This window comes from Sciurus vulgaris (genome assembly GCF_902686455.1).
Source record: "Sciurus vulgaris genome assembly, chromosome: 5".
NCBI lineage: Eukaryota > Metazoa > Chordata > Mammalia > Rodentia > Sciuridae > Sciurus > Sciurus vulgaris.
The window spans coordinates 77,844,943-77,870,737 of NC_136465.1; the positions used below are offsets into that span (position 1 = coordinate 77,844,943).

At 34.5% G+C, this 25,795-nt stretch overlaps 1 protein-coding gene and 1 pseudogene across 2 annotated transcripts; one reads left to right on the top strand and one right to left on the bottom strand.

Annotated features, from left to right (window-relative positions):
* Positions 1-2,490: 2,490 nt before the first annotated feature.
* Positions 2,491-2,946, bottom strand: LOC306662655 (small ribosomal subunit protein eS17-like; annotated as a pseudogene). Its single transcript has one exon. The product of its transcript is annotated as a small ribosomal subunit protein eS17-like (transcript).
* Positions 2,947-9,269: 6,323 nt separating this feature from the next.
* Positions 9,270-21,044, top strand: LOC306661313 (killer cell lectin-like receptor subfamily F member 1). Its single transcript, XM_079140192.1, has 6 exons — positions 9,270-9,404; positions 10,249-10,347; positions 14,623-14,765; positions 15,563-15,675; positions 17,051-17,200; positions 20,798-21,044. The coding sequence occupies exons 2-5, from the start codon at positions 10,293-10,295 to the stop codon at positions 17,187-17,189; spliced, it is 450 nt and encodes a 149-aa protein (XP_078996318.1). The 5' UTR covers positions 9,270-9,404; positions 10,249-10,292; the 3' UTR covers positions 17,190-17,200; positions 20,798-21,044.
* Positions 21,045-25,795: the final 4,751 nt, after the last annotated feature.

The window sequence follows — 25,795 nt, forward strand, 5'->3', positions numbered from 1 at the left end:
CACTAGTCATAGCATTACTAGGAAAAAGATCTAAGAGTAGAATTGCATATTTCTTGAGAAGCTTCTTTATGACTTTACTAGGTAACACTAAACTGTCTTTGAAAATTATTGTGTAGTCCCAGTATGATGGCCCATTGTTCCTACTGCTTCACAAGTCATTGACATTTGGTAGTATCAGAATGTGTTAAATTGTGCCATTACTTAATTAATTTTTAATTTTTTAATTTGTTCTAATTAGTTATACATGACAGCACAATGCATTTGACACATTGTACACAAATGGAGCATAACTTCTCCTTCCTCTGACTGTACATGGTGCAGAGTCATGCCAGTAGAGTAATCATGCATGTATTTAGGATAATATTCTCTGTCTCATTCTATCATTGTTCCCACCCTCACTGTCTCATTCCTCCCTTCCATCCCCTCTGCACAATACTAAGTTTCTTCATTTTTCCCTCCCCACTCCCCACCACTATGGATAGCATCTGATTATCAGAAAAAACATTTGTTTTTGTTTTTTTAATTGGTTTTATTTCATTTCAGCATGACTATTCTCTAGTTCCATCATTTACATGCAAATGCCATAATTGCATTCTTCTTTATGGCTGAATAAAATTCCATTGTGTATATATACCACAGTTTCATTATCCATTCATCTATTGAAGGGCATCTGGGTTGGTTCCACAATTGAGCTATGTGAACTGAGCAGCTATGAACATGGATGTGGCTGCATCACTGTAGTCATGCTAATTTTTAAGTCCTTTGTATATAGGCCAAGGAATGGGATAGCTGGGGTTCAAATGGTGGTTCCCATTCCAAATTTTCTGAGGAATCTCCATACTGCTTTCCAGAGTGGTTGCACCAATTTGCAGTCCCACCAGCAATATATGAGTATACCTCTTCTCCCACATCCTCGCCAACACTTATTATTGCTTGTATTCTTGATAATTACCATTCTGAGTGAACTGAGATGAAATCTTAGAGTTTTTGATTTCATTCTCTAATTGCTAGACATTTATACACATTTTTTTCATACATTTATTAATTGATTGTATTTCTTCTTCTGTGAAGTGTCTGTTTAGTTCCTTTGTCCATTTATTGATTGGGTTATTGCTTTTTGGTGTTTTTGAGTTCTTTATATATCCTGGAGATCAGTGCTCTAATCTGAGGTGCATGTGGTAAAGATTTTCTCCCATTCTATAGGATTTCTCTTCACATTATTGATTGTTTCCTTTGGTGAGAAGAAGCTTTTAGTTTGAATCTATCTTTATTTATTGATTCTTAATTAACTTCTTGCACTTTAGGAGTTTCTGTTAAGAAGTTAGGTCCTAAGCTGACATGATAAGATTTGGGCCTACTTTTTTTTTCTATTAGGCACAGTATCTCTGTTTTAGTGCCTAAGTCCTTGATCCACTTTGAGTTGATTTTTCTGCAGGGTGTGAGACAGAGGTTTAATTTCATTTTTTTTTAATATGGATTTTCAGTTTTCCTAGCACCATTTGTTGGATAGGCTGTCTTTTCTCCAATGTATGTTTTTGGCCCCTTTGGTCTAGTATTGGATAACTGTATTTATGGGGGGTTTGTCTCTGTGTCTTCTATTTTGTACCATTGGTCTACATGTCTATTTTGGTGCCAATAGCATGCTGTTTTTGTTACTATTGCTCTGTAGTTTAGTTTAGTCTGTAGTCTGATATTGTGATACCTCCTGCTTCACTCTTCCTGCTAAGGATTGCTTTGGCTATTCTGGTCTCTTATTCTTCCAGATGAAGTTCAGGATTGCTTTCTCTATTTCTATGAAGAATGTCATTGGAATTTTAATAGGAATTGCATTAAATCTGTATAATGCTTTTGATAGTATGACCATTTTGACAATATTAATTCTGCCTATCCATGAGCATGGGAGATTTATCCATCTTCTAAGGTCTCCTTCATTTCTTTCTTTAGTGTCCTGTAGTTCTCATTATAGAGGCCTTTCACCTCTTTTGTTAGATTGATTCCCAAGTATTTTAATTTTTTGAGGCTGTCGTGAATGTGGTTGTTTTCCTAATTTCTCTTGCAGTGGATTCATCACTCAAGTATAGAAATATTTGATTTGTGGGGTATTGATTTTATATCCTGTTACTTTGCTGAATTCATTTATGAATTCTCAAATTTTCTGGTGGTGGAGTTTTTTTTTTTTTTAATCTTCTATAGAATCATGTTGTCAACAAATAGTGATAAAAACTGTGCCAATTTACAGGTATTTAATGCTATCACACGTTGGTAAAAATTTTCATATTTTTCTAATGATGAAAAAGACAATCACCTTGTAAAATGTGCACCCATTTGAAGGACTTTTCGAGTTTTTACTAATTTTCTTTGTGAGTTGACTGCATTCTATAGTTTATTAATGTTTTTAATATACTTGATGCTAATATATATTGTTAAATGTTGCAATATCTTTTTCTGACTTGTTTTAACATTTTATGATTTTTTTGTGGTTGTTGTCCCAGGTTTATTAAAAATATTGCAGCATAGCAGAAAGATTCAAACAGCTCCACCTGGTGTTTTGAAATTCATCCCCACAGTAGGCTGAGTGACCTGCAGTTGGAGAGATGGGTGAAGTCCAAAAGCTTCAGCATTTCCTTAGTGTCAGGATCTACTTCAATGATCTCCTGATCAAGGCAAAGACCTCAGGAACATAATTATCTCTCCTTTCTCTCTCCTCTTTCTGCAGCTTAATGGAGATACCTCTCACAGGGCCTCTCTGAATCCGCTTCATCAGACGTGTGACATACCCTGCGATCTTGTTGCGGAGCTTCTTGCTGGGAATAATGGCGATCTCCTCCCACACGCGCTTGTTGGTATGGAAGTCGTTGCCCAGGCGTGTGTAGTGCATCTCGTTGATGACCAGGCGGCCTTCTTCACAGTTTTAGTACGAACGCGGCCCATGTTGGCGGGTCCTGGTCTGATTTTTTTGATAAACAAAATTTCTTGATATAAAGGAGCCAATTTTACCATTTTCTCTTTAGTGTCTTATGTAAGTAATCTTTTAACCTAAAGCTATGGGAAATATTCTCTTAATTTTCTAAGGATTTATTATTTTGCCTTATAATCCTATATCTAATCCAATATACAAAACATTTTGTTTAAAATAGGCATTCCCACATACCATCCCAAATCTACTTGGGTTATAAACTTTAGGATTGAGGACCAATATTCTAAATTTTATAAAAAACTGATGACAAATACAGAACAATGCTTATGTGCACACTAGATTTCAGCTTCAAAATTATAAATTTGGCTCATTTCATCACCTCCTTGCAGGCTCAAATTCTATGGCTCAGTGATATATTTCCTTAGTTTCAAAAGCACTTCTTAAAATACTGTTGCTTATTTCAACATTTTGTTCCAATATATATTATCATATGCTACCTTCTAAAGCATTTGGTGGTCAACAACTCAAAATTTATGTTGACAAACTCACCATTGTAATTATGAGGCATGATCTTAAAACAAAAATGTTTTAGTCCTATAAATTCACAGTTTGTTCTCAATCATACTGAGTTTTCATTAGCACAATAAACCAAGGGACACTTTACAACATGTGGTCTGGTGCAGCAACCAAATCCTGTAAAGCTGTGGCTCAGCCCTGCTTTTCTTTGATGAATGACGTGTTATCAAGAGATGCTAATCTTGTCTTTCACAGAAATTGGTCTCAATGCTCTGAGTACTGCTTCCTTTCTGTAATATGCTAGAAATCAGCTCTTTTATTCAGAGTTAGCATAGTTTCAAAAATAATCATGTAATTATTTTTCATAAGTTAATTCAGAATGATTGATAATGAGCGGAGAACATGACTGAGATTTTTGCATTTTTCTCTGGGGAAAAATGTAAATTAATGGTTGAATTTCTAGATTCTAACCTGGGACTTACATACTCTACATTTTTACCCACTTTAAATTGGATTACTGGAATGTGTCAAAATGTATCAAAAGTATGAATGAATGTTTTGAAAAATCACATATACCTCTTTCTATACATTTTCTCACTTTAGGTCAATGATTAAATTAACTAATTCTACCTATATGATTGATGTAAATTGGAATTTATTAGAGAAAATAGGTAGCAAAAGTTTTCATAATTTTGTGAAGGGAGATATTTAATTATTTTGATTTATTTATAAAGAATAAAATGGCAGTAGAATTAATCAAACATAACTTTTATAGCCTTGTATTGGAATACATGGCCAGGATAACTTCTCGTAATGTATAACCACAAGAATGGGATCCTAAATTGAATAAGTTATACTCTATGTATGTATAATTTGCCCAAATACATTCTACTGTCATGCATAAATGAAAATAACAAATAAAAAAGAATAAAATGATATTAAGTCATCAAACCTACTCATTATTGGATTATAATAAATAAAAATAAAGAGGAATGAATGGGATACTATCTAAGTGTTGATATAGTACCATGATAAATCTCTCAGATCTCAAGTTATATGTAAACTGTCATGAAGAACAATTAGAGCTTTTGCTTCCTTAGATATTTTAATATCTAATATGAGTTCAGTGATTCTCATTAAATTTATGTTGGTTTACTTCATCATTAATTAAGTCAGGTTTCTATCCTACTAATTTTTCTATACAAAGTACCAATAACAAATGTTGATTTCTGCTTTAAAGCTGAAAGATTCTCTAAAGAGAATATATATGTATATATTTGTATTATATATAATTACATATATAATTATATATAGATTATATATTTAGGTAACATATATTACATATATATAATCTCTTTAGAGAATCTTTTATGTCAGTGATACATTTATTATATATATATGTATAATGTATAATATACATGTATATGTATATATATAAAATACTTAGATTCTCTCACATGTATATATACTATCACACATTGTACAAGCCACTCTTAGTGTCATGAGAGCAGATTATTCATTCTTATGTTTGTTTTCTCCTCTATGTGGTTGGTTCTCTTCATCATGAATATATACATATCTCTCTCCCACACTGCTATGGCTTCAAAAAGTATTTATAAATAATTTGCATTGGCTTTTTAAAAAATGTCCTCTTAGATTTGTTTGCATTGACAGTGTTTTCTGATGTTTAAAATGTGATTTGGTTTCTACTTTAAGCTAAGATGGAGCAATAGGGAAACAGTTCTCAGGAATACAGCCCATCAGACAATGTATGATTGTGACCTCTGAGAAATGAGAAATAAGTCTTTCCCTTCAGTTACTTTAGCTTACAGAGTTGATAATGTGTTCAGGCTGTTGTGTGGTGAGGGAGACTCCAGACAAGGCTAGCCCATTCTGGCTTTCTTCCTAAGTAAAGTATAATCCTATTGGCCAGATAAACTGAGGCTGCTACAGTTTGCAGGACAGAGTACAAAGAGAGGTGAGAACTACTGTTATATTTTTGATGGTCATATTCATAAGTATTATCCTAAATGTCTATTCTTGTGTTTATTAACTATTTATATATCTCCTTGTAAAATGTCTATTCCTATAATTTATATTTTTTGGGTTATATTCTTTGACTTAATATTAAACTGTGAACCTGCTTTTATTCAGAATAAAAATACTTTATCAAATGTGTAATTCACAAACATTTCTCCTAATCCATGGCCTGTATTAGTTGACATTTATGGAATACTCCATTTAGCAACTGCTTAATACACATTCTTTTCAAGTGAACACAGAATACTTAAAAGGATAGCCCATATTCTTCTCCCTATCATTGAACAAGTATAAATAGAATTGAAATTATTTAAGTAATAAAAGACTAATATATGCTATTAGGCTAAAATAGAAATAAATTATAAATTTAGTTGAAAGATCCCTGGGAGATCCCCTATATTTGGAAACCAATTAACACACTTTCAAATGACCTATGAATCAAAGAAGAAATCAAGAAAACCTACCAAATCTGACTCACATGAATAACCTAGATAATCTGGTACTTTCTCAATCTATGCCTTTGACTGGTGAGTGCTGAAACTCTTCACTGTTGAAAGAATGGACATTTTTTTAAGCTGTCTATTTATCTCAACTCCCTAAGGTCTCCCTCCCAGTGACGGGAACGAAGCCCTTAAAGCTGTTCCAGGAATCAGCCCCAAACAGAGAGAAAAAGAGTAAATTGAGCCTGATAGCCAGATAGTGCTCAAACAGTAGGATTACCAGAAACTATTGACCAGAATCTACGCCCTGTTGTAAAACATTGTGAAACATGTTGTATGTTATCAGCAAACCCAGACCCCCTTTGGAATTTCCCGGCAGCTTTGGTCCCCATTTTTCCTTTTTTTCCCCTTTTTCCCCCTTTCATGTGCGACCCCTCCCGATGTGTGGTCTCTGCCTTTATAAACCTACAAGATTTTCTGCTAGGGACTCAACTCCTCGACTCCTGCGTGAGTCACGAGTCCGGTCCCAGCGCGCTGGAATAAACACCTCTTGTGGTTTGCATCAAGTGACGCTTCCTGCGGTTGATTGGGGTTGCCGTGGATCCATGGGACAGAGTTGGGGTTTCCTTTTTGGGGGCCTTACACTGTCACGTATACCAAGAACCTCACTTGTCCTGAGTGGAGTTCTCCCCTTTCTCTGAGAACTCCTGGACCCTTCTTTGGAGCCAAATCTTCTGTATCAGTGAACAAACAGACATATGAGTCAACAGAACAGGATAGGAACACCCTCACTAAAAACTCATTTTTGAGAAAGGGCTTTGACTTTGTAGAGAAAGGAGATTCTTCTATCCATCTATCATTTATTTCATATATATGTCTATGTATGTGTGGCAAATGACACCAGAAAAACTATGTCCATTTGCAAAAAACAAAAAACTCAGATGCAAATTTTATAACAAATAATTTTTAATTCAAGCAATCATAGAACTAAATATAAAATGAAAAATCTATGAAACTTCTGGAAGAAAACATAGGAAGATAATCCATTGACCTTGATTTAGTGAGGAATTTTTAGATACAACACCAAAAGTACAATCCATGAACAATAAAAAATAAGATGGATTTTATTTAAATCAAAAACTTCTGCTGTGCAAATGATATTTTTAAAAGAATGAAAACACAAACTACAAGCTGTTAGAAACTATTTGTGAAATACATATTGATAAAAAAGACATGTCCTTAAATATGCAGAGAACACCTACTACCTGACAATAAGAAAACAAACAACCCAAATAGAAATTGAATAAAAAATCTGAACAGACACTTTATTAAAGAAGATAAAGAAATGAATAATTAGCACATGAAAAATGTTCTACATCATTTGTCATTAGAGAAATGAAAGGAAAATAGCCCAGAGATACCATTAGAACCTTTCTAGAATGCCAACATTGAAAATGCTGTCAATACCAATTGCTGATGAGCAGGGGTAGTGACAAAGCCTCATGCATTGTCATTGGGAAGACAAATGATACTGCTACTTTGTAAAACAACTCTGCAGTTTCTTACAGAGCTGAAATGAGTCCATCATATGACTATGCAGCCAATTTTCTAGGTATTTACCCAACTGGCTTGAGAATTTAAATCCATACAAAAGCCTACACATGGGTATTTGTACTCATAATTATAATTATATAATTATAAGTATAATTTACTTATAATTGCCCAAAACTAAAAATAACTAAGATATTCCTTAATAAGTGAATGATAAGCAAGCTATTTATGTTCCTATAGTAAGTCCATCCAAAAAAAAACAAGAGCTATCAAACTATAAAAACATATGGATAAATTTTAAATGTGTATTGCACATTGAGAGAAACCAGTCTGAAAAGGCTATATAATGTGTGAGTCCATGCAATATCTGGATAGGCCCTATTGTAGTTGAGATGGCAAATATATCAGGAGTTACCAGGATTTAGGAGAAGTATAGGGTTGAAAGATGAAGCATTTGCAAGTTTGTAGAGCATGTATGATGATGTAATTGGTGATTTATGACACAAATCTGTGAGTTTATGACAGAAAGAGTGAACCTTAATGCATGCAAATTTAAACATCAACTTGGGGGGTTGAGAATTCTAGGATGATATTCTGAAAGCACCAAAAGAATATAACTTTATTACAAATATGTGAAATATCCTCACTGAAGGCTGATCTAAGTAACTAGAATGAGCAGAACCTGTAGGAAAAAAGAAACTATGCATAATAAGAATTATGATCTAGTTGATAAGATAGTTTCTTTTGAGGTTTGGAGAAACAATTCCAAAGCCATTAAATATGCATGTTGAAATTAAACAATTAAGTAAATTAATGGTGATGGTAATAGCCATGTTGATTTCTCATTGTTGGAGTGGGAGGTTATAGAATTGTAAGAGAGGAGGCTAGAAGTATTCATGTGCATTGGAATTGGAGATAATTGCATGAAGTGAACTCATAAAGTCAACTGATAGAGCTCCCAATGGCCAAAGCTAGAAAAATGTGGGCAACAAAAAAGTAGTACTGATTATAACTGGAAACATAAAATAAATACAAATAAACATATGCCAAAATAAATGAGTAAGTAAATAGAAAAGTAAATATTCCCAGGAGGAGAATTCTGAATAATGTTTTCACAGTGTTTATACAATCCCCAATCCTTCCTTGAGATGCACATATTGACTTCCAAAGAGTACAGTATTGAAAGCGGTGAGGAAAAGAATAACTTTACACTAAATAAATCTTTAAACCCTATCTCAGCCAGGTGATTAACATTGACAGTGAGAATCCATATATACCCTCAATAAGATGTGATGAAATTGACAATTTATCTCATCAATCTTCTTCCAAAAACCTGTAACCCATGTATAATCATGAAAAGTATAGTGGACTATCCCAATTTGGGAATATTTTACAAACTATTTGATCATTATTTTTCAAAATTTCAAAGTCACCAAAAATAAAGAGTAAGAAACTATTACAACTAAGCATATGAATATGAGAACCAAATATATTGTGGTATTCTGAAAGGGATCCTCAGATAAGAAAAATTATATTAGGTGAAAACTGAGGCTATTTCAATATAGACTCTAGTTAATAGTAATGTATCAATATTGATTCAATAATTTGGTATATGTACCATACTAACCTAAGATAGCAATAATAGGGGAAACAGTTTGTTTGGCATATGAGAACTTCCTGTACATTTACATTTCATGTAAAATACTTAAAGTTCCCTTCCCCTTTTAAACCATATCCTATGTGGTTTTGGAGCTGTGGGCTTTGTTTCAAGACCACATTGTGTAGGCTCTGATTGTTTTTGTCAAATAATGTCTCTACTTCCACCTCATTCAAAAATGGATTTTTCTATTTACAGGGTGGTTGGACAAAACACAGAAAGATCAGTAATAAGAAGCCAAGAAAACCTTCCTATCATTGCCAACACAAATGGACATACAGAGGTAGGAATTTATAACTCCCCTTGTACTTCCAATTATGTATCTATAATTCTTGGGGAGAATTTAAATTCTGTCATCAATAAGAATATTCAAAAACTTGAACTAGAGCCTAGTGTTAAGAAAAGTTGCTACCTTAATTTGAAATAATATATTGCATAACTGTCTTCCTGATAGACTGTGTTATCTATCTCTGCACACCCAGCCCAGTTCCTGGAAATAATAATGCTTAAAAATATTGTTAAAATGAATATAATGAGTACAACTTTGCCCTGGATTGAAGATTATGAAATTGTTATAATGCTTGCTTGTTAAAGCAAAGCATATAATTATAAAGATGAGCATGTAAGTTTTATTTCATGAGTTAATATAAATATGTTCTAATTTAAATAAGATTTGAGAAAAGGGCTAAAACACTCAGTTTTGCTTATGTATCTCCTTTAGACAATCATTTTAACTTTCTTTCAGTTATTTTGATAGTACTTGAATATCATCCAAGTAATTCAGTCAATATGTAAATGAACATAAGTGATAAATTTTAGTTGGAATAATTCCATCAACTAATATTCACCCATTCTCTATATAAATTATGGTTCTGGAACAAAAGTGGTAATATAAGAAGAATATTTAATAAGTATTAAATGGAGTGTTTTGACTTTTTATAATCAATAAATCCAATTCTTTAAAAAGATAATTAGGTATAAATTCATCTCGGGAAATTTAACAGACTTTGTATATTCCTTTCTACCATGGTAAGACAATGTATACCCTCAGAATTTTCCATTTATATGACACATTTTTAAGTTCATTTAATGTCTAAAAGTTTTAGAAGAAAAAATTTTCATTACAGATTACCCAGAGTGTCCAAAGTGGCATCAGACTGCTCTGAAACTGATGGGCATTGTACTTGTTATATTGGTGGCCACAGTGATAGTACTGATCATTTGGGGTGAGTAAATCAAAAGTTACATGTTAGCTAGAGATATAAAAACATTTCCTTAAGTGTTTATCTTTTAAAGTCTACATTCTCTAACTTCCTACATTTTTTATGAAGTCCTCATACTCTTTTTTTTTTTCATTATTTTAACTATGATGACATTAAGTGATACCATTGATGATTCCATTAGAACTAGTTTTCACTTGTATAGAGGAAGCAACAAATGTGTTACTTTATGAAAAACTATTTTGTTCATAACTTTACCTGCTTGGTAAATATTTAGTGACTATCACTATTCTATGAACTGAAGTTAATTAGTTTGGTGATTGATTTTAACTTTTGTGGAAGTTGATTTGGCCTTTTCAGTAAAAATTTGGACTTTACAAGTTGACCTGGTGCTTTGAAGTTTTGAACAAAAATTATCAGCTACTTTAAAATTTAAGTCCTAATTAAATTTAAGATCTTTGCCGACAAAATATAAATAAAAAATGTACAATTATATTCAATATTGTTTTTATTTGTTGCTATCTACTACATGTTAGGAGTGATGTAAACATTTTACATACACCATTTCTGATACTTAAAAGAATATGTAAGTTTGCTAAGCATTTCCTCTTTTTATAGGAAAGATCATATGCAGAATTTCAGGATCACCTATCAGACTAAAGAGATGAAGACTTAAATTTACTTTAGTTTTATTTAGATAATGCTATTTTTGTTTCTACTTAAGTTTTTATAGGAAGAAATTCCCCAAATATCTAAATTAATTTTTTTGTCAGATGTAAATGAATAGATATCTTCTTGACAAGCAATTTGTGGATTCACTTGCAGTTTCATTGAAATAAATAATTAAAAAGCACACACATTTATAGAAATATAATTGCTATTAATGTCTTTATTTATTAGTAAGTCATCAAAGCATGCATTCCTTAAATGATAACCACAGTGAGGAGATATTTAATAATGAGAATGGAACCAAATATTGCAATTGTATGAATATTTCTCCCAGAAAACAGCAGGATAATGCAAACTCTGCAGGTATGTAATTTTATTTCATTGTAGTGTTGAGAAGGAAAATCTTTTCCTCCATCCTCACTGGGGGTGGGCATCAACTAAATAAGTCAAACTGCTAAAAGCCAGATTAACAAAAGACAAAGTTTTATTACAATGCATGTAGGAGCTAAGGAGAGAAGTAGCTAAATCACTAACCTGTTAGCCTAGCTTTCTGGGGAAAGACTGTGAGGAAGAAAGACCTCAAAGAATGGCCTCTTTGAGACTAAAAGTAAATTTCTTTAGGAAAAACATACAGGTTTTTCAGGAGAACAAATTAGGGATAAGAAAGTTTATAATATCCCTATGCAAGTGGTCTTATCTTCTTTAGGACCAACAACTCCTCAAAAAGAGTATGAGGGTAATTGGTAGATTTATTCCCAGTCTTTTTCCTGTGAGTGACCCCCTCACACCACCCCAGCCATTCCCCACCCATGAAAAGGAAAGCATGCCCCCTCATTTCTTAAAAGTTCCTGCCTTTGGTCAGAGAAGGGGAGCCTCCAGGATTCTTTCTGTCTGTTCAATTTCAATGTCTTCATATTGAAATAATTTTTATGCAAAACTAGAATATTTGAGATGGCATTATTTCCATCCTTTTTATTTCTCCCATCTGAAACTTTCCAGGAAGTTAAACTGGTAACTGAGGAGAAGGATTAGGGTTATAAGGTGCATTGTAATCGAGAAGTCCGCAAAATGAGTTTCTGAGTCTAGAGAACAGTCAATCTAGGAATTTACTATATGTTGGGCTCAACGTGTCTTTAGATGGTGGCATGAGCACTATGGCGGCAATTCAGTAGATCTCCTTTTTTGCAGTTTGAATATCTTAAGTGACATATACATTAATGTCACAGTCATAGTTATTCTTCTGAGTAGAGGAGGGAAGCAACCAACTTTAGCTTGTGGGTCTTCTACAGATAGTCTAGGTAAGTATCTAGGCAGTCAAGTTTTAGTGGTACCAATACTCAGTTGAAACATTTTTCTCTACAATCATTCTATTTCTATCAAAGATAATCAAAGTCAAATTATTTTGTTTGCAAAAATAAGTATCATTTAACTTGGCCTGACTATTTGCATAAGTGAAACAAGGAGAGTACTGAACAAGCCTTTTAAAGGTTGCTTTGCTGAAATAAGGAACTCAGATTGAACTTCTAGAAACCTCTTGAAGATAGGAAGCCAAGTCACAAACACGTGCTCCCATAGACCTCTCTAGGTCATTGGAGGCCCTTACTCCACTGAGGTCCAGCACTGCAGCACTCAAAAACTTTTGTATAGAGTATTTTACATTTCTATTTTTATATTTATCTCATTTGATACATTGGATAAGTTTATGCACAAATTCATGGGTATTTAAAAATATATCACATTTAATAGTGGAGTAATTAAAATTTAAATAAAATATAATCAATATTTATATGACAAGATATAAAACACATTGCATCAATTGAAACCTATATGTACACTTTCTGAATGTAATCATGAAATAGTATCCATTTCAACTTTTTCCATTTTATAGAGATACATTTGGTGGTCATTGAGACATATAGAATATAGATACATATAGGTCATGGCACATAATTTATTTTACAAATTTCTGATAATGTATGTACAAAATATATTTTTCTGCATCAAAAAGAAACTTTTAAAGGAATTTTTTTCCCTCAGCAGATTTTTTCCCCTGATACCTTTAGGATCTCTGATTTCAAAGGTAACCTTCACATTCTTTGATTTTTAATTACTCAGAAATCTCCTTGAAGATTCTAGTTAGAATTTTAAAGGTGGTTAACTGCTATAAAAAATAAAATATTTTTATTTATTCTCTATTTTTAAAATCACCCTTCTGTTCAGGTGGACTCAACAGATCTTGATTACTAAAATTATTAAAAAAAAGGAAAAAAATATTTCACCCTCTGGTCACGGTTTCCCAAGAAGTTGGTTTCGTGGTTCAAACCTTGGGTTGATCTACATCCTGAAAGACAGTTTCTTACAGTCACGACAGGAACAGAGTCAGAGATCAGACTGATGAAAATTTGCCCTTTTAGCTCCTTAAGAGTATAGCACCTTTTATCTCTTTTGTAGTTTGTCTCAATGTATTTTTTTTTATTGTAAACAAACGGGATACATGTTGTTTCTCTGTTTGTACATGGCGTAAAGGCATACCATTTGTGTAATCATAAATTTACATAGAGTAATGTTGTTTGATTCATTGTTATTTTTTCCCTTCCCCCACCCCTCCCACCCCTCTTTACCCTCTATACAGTGCTTCCTTCCTCCATACTTGCCCCCCTCCCTATCCCTAACTCTAACCCTAACACTAACCCTTCCCTCCCCCCCATTATGTGTCATCCTCCACTTATTAGCGATATCATTCGTCCTTTGGCTTTTTGAGATTGACTTATCTCACTTAGCATGATATTCTCCAATTTCATCCATTTGCCTGCAAATGCCATAATTTTATCATTCTTTATGGCTGAGTAATATTCCATTGTATATATATACCACAGTTTCTTTATCCACTCATCAATTGAAGGGCATCTAGGTTGGTTCCACAGTCTGGCTATTGTGAATTGAGCAGCTATGAACATTGATGTGGCTGTATCTCTGTAGAATGCTGATTTTAAGTCCTTTGGGAGTAGGCCAAGGAGTGGGATAGCTGGGTCAAATGCAGGGTCCATTCCGAGTTTTCTAAGGAATCTCCACACTGCTTTCCAGAGTGGCTGCACTAATTTGCAGCCCCACCAGCAATGTATGAGTGTACCTTTCTCCCCACATCCTCGCCAACACCTGTTGTTGCTTGTATTAATATGACCATTACTTTAAGTTTCCCTCTGCCCTTGCACTTATTATCTCTTTGACTTTTTGAGTCAGTTACTGAATCTCTGCTTCACTTTCCCTCTTTATACTTTAGCTAACCTTCAATATCCTTATACCCACAAAGAGAAGTTTAAAGTTAATAACTTTATGCCTCTCATAAGTTTCTTGTTAGGCAAAAATTTCATATATTCATGTGTGAATTCACAAAATTATTTCATGTGAGGTAGTTACTTAAATAATAAATATGAATATGTCTAGCATTTGTCTCTTCTAAAGATATTCTTCACTGGAAAGGGAGTTCATTTCTTAAAAATGGGGCAAAATTCTTACATTTAATGGAGAAGTTTTTAAAAAATTAATGCAAAAATTGTTTTTGATATTGAAACTTCTTTCTCATTTCTATTTCATCCTGTCTTCCTATTTCAGAAAACTTATGCCCTAATGATTGGTTGCACAAAAAAGGGAAATGCTATAAATTTTTCATGAATTTTAAATCATGGATTGATAGCCAAAAGTTATGTTCACTGAAAAAGTCACATCTCTTGGTGATAGAAGACAAGGCAGAGCTGGTAAGAAATAATCTGTCTTTAAAAATTAACCCTTTCAAGACTGGGAAAAGTAGGTACATTTTATGACAAAGGAATTATACAAGTATTAATTATTTCCATTTGTTGAATTCCTACTATGTGCTAGGCATTGCACTATGCATTTTACAACTTTTGTATAACTTAGTGCTCAAGATAAACTTGTGAGATAGGTAGAATTTTCCCTGTCTCCATATAAGAACTTTGCCAGGTGTGCAACTAGACAATTTGCTCCTCCAAGTAAATGGCAAAGCTAGGTTTTAAACCAAGGCCCATTAACTATCAATATTATCCTTCCAGGTTAGTTCTTGGAAGGAAAGATAGGAAAGATCAGAGATACTCATCAAAGCATTATCAATTTCTGGGGATATTGGTTAGTACCTGGGAAAGGTGATATGGGGCTTTTTAGTTTGGCTAGTGTATAGTTTCAGCATAGGGACCAGATTTGTTTGAGACTGCTCTGTTAAAAACAACTAGTGAACAGTTGCCTTCATCAGGAAGGTTTATTAATTCTTTGTTGGGACTTCACATACCCTTACACCTCTCATCAGCTGCTCACGTGGTCATGACCTCCATGAAGCAGCACATGCCCTCACCTGACAAGATCATGCAGTTTGAAAACCGTCCTATATTGAGTTTCTTCCCTAAAACTATGGAACACCTCTTATAATTTTCCTGAATAGCAAGATAAACATTAAGGCCATTATAAGTCAGGGGAAAAAATGAGAAGAGGATATACTGATAGGCTTAATTCAGTTCATTTTCACTGGATCCTTTCACAGGAATTCATACAAAGTAATATACAAGTTGGAAACCACTTTTGGATTGGGTTAAACATTACACACCCACAGAAGGCATGGACCTGGCTGGATGGCACACCATTAAATCTACAGTTGTAAGTGTTTGTCATTCAAATATCATTGGGGAAATACAACAGCTCTGCAGTCCACCCCTAATAGTGGCTCCCTGGAATCTCAATGGCCAGTTGGTTACTACAGATGGAAGACTTTGTTAATGTGTGAAGAATAGAAAATCTGTCTTAGAGTAATAGACTCCTGATTTATTCTTATATTGAAAATTCCATATAATTTAATAATGCAAGAGTTAGTAAGTGGGCTGAACGGTAGTGAAACATGCTCTGGAACAGAAAGCCACCATACAAATGAAGATTCTCACTCAAGATGATCTATATCTCTCGTTAGAATTTATACTCTATGTTATAAATTGCTTATCTATGCCATCACCTCCATATATCAGACACATTAAATTAAGAAAACTTTTTTTTAGCTTTGATGATTTCTAACAGAAATCTACCACATTTTTTAAGCAACCTCTGTCAACTCACACTCAAACTTGCTTGGAGTAATTAATTTACTAATCTGATTGTTAAAATTGGGTATTTACTGATTTTTTAAAAGATTTTGAAATTGCCTTATAGCTTATTTGCCTAAGAAAAATTTGTTTGGAACATCATGGAAAATGGAATAAAAGAGAAATTTCCATCTTTTGTGATAAGGGTAAAGAAATTTGGATATACCCATATACACATGCATACACAGAAATTCTCTTGTCAATGTGAGTTCAAAAAATTTAAAAGGGAGGAGGAATTTTTCCACCCTACTCTTCATTTTAATTCTCACTTCTTCCCCCAGTCCTGTCTTGGGTAATGTTGCCACCTTTAGCATGTGAAGCCTAGATATATCAAGGAATCAAGGAGAATCAAGGAGGTTTATCAAATAAAAGAGAATGAAGATGAAAAATTAATAGTGTAATACAGAACGTTGGCTTAATATTTTTTAAAACTGTATATTTTGAATGTCTGTATTTCCAAAGTTAAAATGATGAATATGACAGTTTGTTATGAAAGATGATATTATTTAATTATTGCAGATACTAGAAAGATTAAACAGGAATTTTGGAGTAAGAAAATAAATATTTATCTTAAAATGGTCAGATTGTCCTCTGAGATCTTTATTTTCCATATGACTTCATGAAATTGGGAAAGCAATATTTTTTTATTCGCCTGCTTGTTTCCATTGATCATTTACCAGTATGAGTGACCATTTTTGATTAAGAAATCATTTGAAACAATTCCTTCTTTAAAGAAGAAATGTTTTTTAATGCACATTTCTTGAGTGGATATTGCAGGACCTGACATTTCTAGCTTGAAAGGGAAAGAAAAAGCATACAAAATACATATAGTCATGCTTTTAGTAGTAACTAAGAGCAGGTGTCTGGGAATCACTAACACGTTGCTTTTTCCTCTACAGATTTCAAGTCACAGGCCAGATTAAAGAGAATGTCTGTGCTCTGATAACAAATAACGGCATTTTTTCTGAAAGTTGTCTGATGGAAAGTTTCTGGATTTGTCAAGAAGTGATTTCTTCATCCATAGAAAACAATCTCTGAATTGATCATAGGTATTATTTTCATTAAAAAAGAAACTTCATAACTTTTGTACTTAGGTATTTTATAGAAATTTTGTTAACAAATATCATGGTGATGAAAATAATGGTGTAGATAAAAAAGGTGTTACTATAAATCCAAGCACCCACCTTCAGCTGTCCTTAGCTCAACCTTGACACTAACATTGAATTTCACACTCATCTTTCACTCTTAATAATGGTTATTTCAGACAGAAAACATTCACTGACTTCTTAAAACTTCACTCCCTTTGCCTCTTGCAGAGGACTTTGTTTTTTTAAATATACTTTTTATTTGTTCTAAGTAGTTATACATGACAATAGAATGCATTTTGACACATCATACATAAATGGAGTATGACTTCTTATTTGTCTGGTACATGATGTAGAATTACACAGATCATGTAATCATAGGGTAATAATGTCTGATTCATTCTACTATCATTCCTACCCTCATGCCCCCTCTCTCCCTTCACTCCCCTCTGTCTGGTCTAAAATACTTTTGTTCTCCACCACCCCCACTTATTGTGAATTAGCAACCACATATCAGAGAAAATATTTGACCTCTAGTTCTTTGGGATTGGCTTATTTTGCTTGACATGATATTTTCCAGTTCCATCCATTTACTGGCAAATGCCATAATTTCATTCTTCTTTAAGGCTGAGTAATATTCCATGGTGTATATACCACAGTTTCTGTGTTCACTCATCTGTTGGAGGGCAACTAGGTTGGTTTCATAGTTTAGCTATTTCAAATTGAACTGCTATAAACATTGATGTGGCTGCATCTCTGTAGTATGTTGATTTTAAATTGGGAATAAACCGAGGAGTGGGATGACTAGATCAAATGGTGTTTCCATTCCAAGTTTTCCTAGTAATCTCCATACTACTTTCCATAGTGGTTGCACCAATTTGCGGTTCCACTGGCAATGAATGAGAGTACCTTTTTCCCCACATCCTTTCCAATATTTATTGTTGTTTGTATTCTTTATGATTGCCATTCTGACTGAAGTGAGATGAATTATCAGTGGAGTTTTGATTTTAATTTCTCTAATTGCTAGAGATGTTAAACATTTTTTCATACATTTGTTAATTGATTGCATTTCTTCTTCTGTGAAGTGTCTGTTCAGTTCCTTTGCCCAGTTATTGATTGGGTTATTTGGTTTGTTTGGTGTTGAGTATTTTGAGTTCTTTATATATTATGGAGATTAGTGCTCTATCTGAGGTGTGTGTGGTAAAGATTTTTTACCCATTCTGTAGACTCTCGCTTTACATTATTGTTTCCTTTGCTGTGAAGAAGTTTTTTAGTTTGGATCCATCCCATTTGTTGATTCTCGATTTACTTCTTGCACTTTAGGGGCCTTGTTAAAGAAGTCAGTTCCTGAGCTGACATGGTGGAGATTTGAGCCTACTTTTTCTTCTCTTAGGCACAGGGTCTCTGTTCTAGTGCCTAAGTCTTTGATCCACTTTGAGTTGAGTTTCATGCAAGATGAGAGATAGGAGTTTAATTTTATTTTGTTACATATGGATTTCCATTTCTCCTAGCACCATATTTCTATCAAAATCAAATCTTTTAGTCTATGGTGGAGTTGCAGACCTCCTAAAGTTTTACAAGGAGAACCCTTCTTTGGTTATCTCCTCACTAATCTTCCTCTTTCTCCTCAGCAGCCAAACATGCCAGAGTGATAGAAAATTTCCCCTTAACCACATGTGGCTTCCAGTTTCTGCCCAATTTCTCCCACATTTTTAAGACAAACTTCCTGAAAGTTGATTATACTTGCTTTTTCCACTTTTTTACTCCCACTCCACTTCCTTTCAAATTTTTCTTCTGCTTTTACTACTGTTTCACTAAAATATTCTTACCATGTCACCATAGACTTTCCTTTGTCTAAATACAATGAGAACTTTCTAAATTTCACTAACTCTCAGCAATGTTGATCATTATGAATTTATCCTTTCTTCTTCAAATATTCTCTAACCTTAGCATCTATGGCACAGTGCTCTCTAGTGCTTTTTTAACTTTTTCCTCAGCTGCCCCTCTTCAGTCTTTACTGTAGCATCTGCTTCCTCTTCTGTCCTCTTACATACTGGTGCTCCTCAGCATTCTGCCTGAGTCCTCTGTCATACACATGCTGACTACATCCACTCCATAACATCAGTTGCCATTAACTTGATAGCTCCCAACTCTATATTTACAAGGATTGACCTTTAATGTATCTGATTGCCTATCAAACCTCTCTATTTGACCTCTCAAGGCCTCTCAATACTCCCATATTAAAAATTAAAATTATTAATTTAGTGAATTGCAGAAACTTGCTTATACTAGTTTAAGTTGAAGTAATTGGAATCAAGAATGACTGTGTGAATCTGACAGCTTTCCTATGTACATATATAAATACACCACAGTGAATTCCACATCATGCACAACCACAACACTGGGATCCTAATTAGAATAAGATGTACTCCATGTTTGTATGATTATGTCAAAATATACTCCACTGTCATGAATAACTAACAACAACACCAACAAAACGACAAAAGAATGACTGTGTCCTTTTCATTCTCAACATTCAAACATTTAAGTCTTGTCAGTCTTAACACCTAATTATTTCTGGAATTTGTCCACATGATGTTCATACTCAACCTATCATCCTGGATGACTGCAACTGCTTCCAGTTTTGCCCACCAAATCCATTCTCAATGTTGTTTCTCTGCAGACCTCAAATCAGACGGCATTACTGCTTCCTTCCAAGTGGGGTTCCACTGTATAAGGCCTTTACCCTTCCCAGCCCCTTCATGTCTTGGCTTCTCTTCATTCCTCCCCCACTTCTGAGCTTGCTTTGTGATGGAGCCACACTCAACTTTACTGAGTTACTCAAAAGTTTCATGTTCTCTGTCAGTTTCAATCTGATCACATTTGTCTGCCTCAGCTTAGCAAGCATTCTTCCTTTCCCTACTCATCTATTTAACTTGTTGAGAACGGGGTGCAGCCCTCTTGTATAAACAAGCTATTTTGTGAACCGGACCCTCAGGAAAAGGGCGTGCAAGCACTGAGGATGCCGGCAGCCACAGCGGCACCTTCGAGGGCCAATAAAGGGTCGAATGGGATGCGCTGGGCCCCGGGCTTATCAAGGCTGTTCAGAGATATCTACCTGAGGAATGTGCAGATGCCCAGAGACCCCATCTATCAAGGACAGGGGAACCTAACCCTGACCCCTCTCCCTCATAATTCACTCCTTCCCTCCTCCCTGCTCCCTCCAGGACCGTTCAGTTTTGGCGGGACCCAATAAGATTCAAATAAAGTGGAGGGACCAAACCAAAAAAGGACAAGTATTTAGCTGTGTGAATTTAACCAATAATGTACAGGTTCTTGTGTATGAATGCTGGAAAAAGCTCTTAAATAGAGCGCTTTCTCGCCACCCGGGGCCGCTCCCTCCCCCCAGCCATTGTATGGGTCTGAGGGGCTGGTTGCGGTCCAGGCTCGAGCTTGCTTTAATAAAACCTCGTTGTGTGATTTGCATTACTGTGTGTTCACTTTGACTCTCCGGGGGATTAGTCAGAATGGGACCCTAACAAACTCTTCCTTATTTTTCAGGTCACCAGTTAAGTGTCCTTTGGAGGAAAACACTTCCTTGAACAGTTTCCACTTCAGAGTGAATTGCATAGATTTCATATACATTTTCACAGCTCCCTGTTAATACCTAATTCTAACAGCACCCTAATCATTTTGGGTTTTGTATTTTTTAATGTGTCATAAGCTTTGTAGACTCAGTAATCCTCATCATTGTGTGGAGCAATGAACCTGATGTATATAATACTTGAATAAATACTTGTGATGTCCAGCATGTATTTAATATGTTCTAAGACTCGCCCCAGCACAACTTTTACTGGGTATACACATATTTGGAGATTGTCCGCTTGCGTATAGGGAATTTTTTTTTTTATTTAGCTTTTAATTTTTTACAAATCACATTTTGATTCATTGTACACAAATGGGTACATCATTTCATTTCTATGGTTGTACGCAATGTAGATTCATACCATTCATATAATCATACATGTAGGGTAATGTAGGGAAATTTTTTTAAAGGTCAATGCTTAGTTTAAATGGACTAATAAAATGAAAATTTCTAGGTTATTTGTGTATTTGCTTTTGTTTTTAATGTAGAATCTATATTAAAACTTGAAACAGAGAGATGTAACACATTCATGTTTTTAAATATGTGTTCACCAATCAAAATCTAATTGGAAGGCCTTAGATCTACTAAGAATAAAAGGTCAGACATTGAAAGGTCACACATTAATTTAAAACAAACCACATTCATTTAAAATTCATGTGTGTACACAGAAGTAATTATAGTTTATTTTTATAAAACCTCTAATTTATTTTAAAAGAGCTGGGGCTGGGGATTTGACTTAGTGAAAGAGTGCTTGCCTCGCAAGTAGGAGGCCCTGAGTCTGATTCCTAGCATTACCAAAAGGAAAAAAAAAAAAAAGAAATTAAACACAGAAACTTGCATGAACCCATGCTTATTTAATTTAATGAGTGTAAAAAATATATTCTATTTTATCAGATTGAGCACTGGAAAGATGTGGGAAAAATTATAAAAGAGAAGTGATAGCCTCGCGCCAGGGTATATGCCTGTAATTTCAGTGGCTTGGGAAGCCGAGACAGGAGAATCATAAGTTCAAGGTCAGCCTCGGCAATTTATCATGGCCCTAAGCAACTTAGTGAGATCCTGTCTCAATGAAAAGGACTAGGGATGTGGCTCAGTGATAAAGCACTGTTAGGTTCAATCCCCAGTATCAAAAAAAAAAAAAAAAAAAAAGTTACAGTTGAAGAAAGGGGAGAAAAATCATGGAAGATTAAGGGATTTGATGATCCCTTTAATGAGTCAAGTCATTACTGTTTCCGAAGGCAATTTGGAGATAGCTCCTTCAGGAAGAGGAGGAGAGGACAGGGAGTGGAGGAGGGGCTGCTGCTGACATAGAGGGTGCTGAAGCCACTTCTTCTGGCAAAATAAACTTACTGAAATTTAGGAGTTCAGTGTCCCCTACCTCATAAAAGTCTTCCCACACATCTCCACCCCAAGTCACAAGATCACATTCCGTTCCAGTTATTGACTTCATTTTAACTGTGTTGCAAGGTTGGGAGTTAAACTTGCTTTGTAATTTAGCCAATCACATGGTGAAGGCATGTAACTGATTAATTTAAGGAACTTCAGCACTATGGCAATAGGAAATAAGATTCTCTCTCAGGTTCCACTTAGAAGATTTGAGGTTATTATGCACATCTGGAGCTGGGAATTTGAATATCTTAGCTTGTTCTTTTCCTTTATTACTTTGTCCAGCAATGCTAGAAGCAAAAGTGTTCAAAAGTCATCACACATAGAGTCGCTAAATTCCTTTCATCTTAGTAGTGAATTAGGAGCATCAAATGCATTTAATTTGCATGTCTCTTTCAAAAATTCACACAATGGACTTTCAGCACTCTTTATACTATCACCAGAAGGAGACTCCTTAGATATTTTATATTTAGTTAAATTAGAAAACCAATTCCAAAACAAAACCAGTCAAGAAAAGTTGTTCTTACAAGTATTTCTCTAGCCACACTCCTGGTACCAAAATCTGTATTAGTCAAGGTTCTCCAGAGTAACAGAAAAAGTAGAATGTATATATAATTATAAGAGGAAATTATTTATTATGTTGGCTTACATGGTAAAAGGCTGAAGTCCCACGATGGCTATGTCCAGGACAGACAGTCAAAGAAACCAGTAACTGATCGGTCCGAGCATATCGGAAACTCAGAACAATAATGACTAATGATGTAGCTCTGGTCCAGGGCTGAAGGTCTTGAAGCCCCCTAGAAAGTCCTTAGTACAAGTCCATATTCAATGGCTAAAGAATCTGGAGTCTTATGTCCTCAGGTAATTTTAGCAAAAAAAAAAAAAAAAAAAAAAAAAAAAAAAAACAAACCTGCTGAAGAAGAATCAAAACTCAATATAGAGGAGCTTTCCCTTTCTTCCATTTTTTATCTCATCTTTGCCCCCAGTCTATTGAATGGTTCCATTGACATTCAGGACAGAACTTTCTAACTCAGACCAATTGTCCCTGGAAAATTCCTAACAGACACACCCAGAAATGTAGTTCACCAATTTTCTAAGTATCTTTCAATCCAGGTAAAATCCAATATTAACTATCACACCATTTGTCCATTGATAGACATTTAGGTTGATTCTAAATCTTGGCTACTGTGAGTAAAGCTTCAGTGAGCACAAGCATACATGTATTTCTTGATATACTAATTTCATTTCATTTGGATAAATGCCCAGTGCTGGGATTACTGAATCATATGGTAGTTCTATCTTTCAGTTTTCTGAGGAAACTTCCTACTGTTTTCCATAATGGTCATAATAATTTATATTCTCACCAACAACTTGTGAGTGTTCCCTTTTCACATTCTCATGGGCACTTTTTATCTCTCGTCTCTTTGGTTACAACTATTCTTACAGTTGTGAGGTGTTATCTCATTATGGTTTTAATTTGTCCTTTCTTTAACAATATTTTGTATTAAATAGTACACTGGTGGGCAGGTGAGGCTGATAGAATCAGGGCCTAGTCTCAGTATGCCAGAGTCTAAGGTGACTATGTTTTGCTTCTGTAGGGACCTGCCATGGAGGTAGGAGGTAGTGGAGGTAATCACTGAGGGTTTGGGGGCTTAGAGTTGGGAGGACCACACTGTAGTGGTCTAGGAGAACAAGCCTGTACCTAGGAGGTGACTGAGAAAACATTTGAAGGCAGGGCTGATGTTCACTCCAGCAAGGGAAAGGATAACATTTACTCTTGCTGCTACAGCACAGGTTACAGCTCCTCCTTTGGACTAGGACCATCACCACTTCTTCTCTAGGTTTCTGTTTGGCTTGCCACAGACCATCCCTCTAAATTGATGTGAGGCCCTCTTGCTGAAAAGCAATCTCTCAAACTTCCTGGGAGCTGATTACTTCCCAGTGGAGCAGACAATGAAGAGCTGGTGCTGGGAGTCCTTCCTGAGGAATCCTTATGCTCCTCTGAATTTCTCTTGCTGCCAACCAATTATTCTGTCTTCCCTGAGGGCTGCAGGAAATGGTGCTCTGGTGGCCAATGGAATACCTAGCAGTCATTGTCAGCTTCTGTCCATGATGCGCAGGTCTAAACTGACAGCGCACCAGGAGTGGGTAAGAGAGGTCCAGCTCCACTAGCTCATATACTAATTTGTCTTTTCTCGATAATCATTGATGCTGAGCAAATTTTATATACCTGTCAGCCAATCGTATGTCTTTTTTTGGAGAAATATCTATTCAGATCATTTGCTCATTTTAAAATCACACTGGCTTTTGCTATTAAATTTTTTGAGTTATTTATATATTTTGGATATGAATACCTTAGCAGATATATAGTTGGAAATACTTTCACTCATTCAATCGGCTGTTTCTCCTTATTTCTTTTCTTTACAGAATCTCTTTAACTTAATGTAATCCAACTTGTCTATTTTTACTTTTGCTGCCTGTCCTTCTTGGTATCATATCTAAAAATAATCAATGCCCAGATCAATATTATTAAGATTTTCCTCCACCTTTTCTTCCAGTAGCTAATAGTTCAAGTTTTAATGCATTAGATATTTAATCTATTTTGAGTTGATATTTATATCTTGTGACAGAAGAGTCTAATTTCATCCTTCTGAATGTGTACATCCAGTTTTCCCATAATCATTTTATTGAAGATAGTGTCCTTTCCCTACATTGTTTTCATGACACCTTGATCCAAAATCAGTTTTTCAGAATGCATGGACTTACCTCTGGACTTCTGGGCTCTCCGTTCTGTTCCATTGTTTTTTGTGTCTATTTTTATGGCAACAAATTGGAAAAACTAATTTATTTCAGTCCTCTCTCTTTCTTTTTCTTCAACTAGTTGAAGGTTTGCCATTAATATTTTTAAAATATTTTACTAGATAAAATGCACATTGGACACCTTAGCAACTGGAAGGCAGTGTAAGATGTACATGGTATATTGTTTTAATCCAAACCAAAATCAGAACTTCAAAATAATCAATTGATAAACTATCAATTTTAAATTGTTCATAAGTATTTAAATACTATTCTGGGAGCAAATACCCTTGGAGACTATATACAAAATTGAGTTATTGTTATCATTTCCAAGTAAGTATATTTCAAGTCAAATGAAATGTCTTATATTCAATCTATACACAGTGAGATTGTATTCCTGAAATATTATCCCTCTATGTACACTATTTCTCATCAAAAGACACAGTTAGATTGTTTTGAACACCTGGGGTTTCCCTGTAATCATTATAAAATCTAACATGTTATTTTTATACTTAATAGTATTATATATTTATTAACTTATATTTAAGTATATATTACATATGACTATGCTATCTAGTAATATAATTAGAAGCCTATCAAACATAAAAATGTTATAGGTCTTAGATGCTATCTTTCTAGAATTTTAGAGATATGCATTTTCATGTGTAATTTTCCATTATTGTTTTCCAAAAGAGATATGGGGATATTTGTGATTTTATTCAAAAAAAATC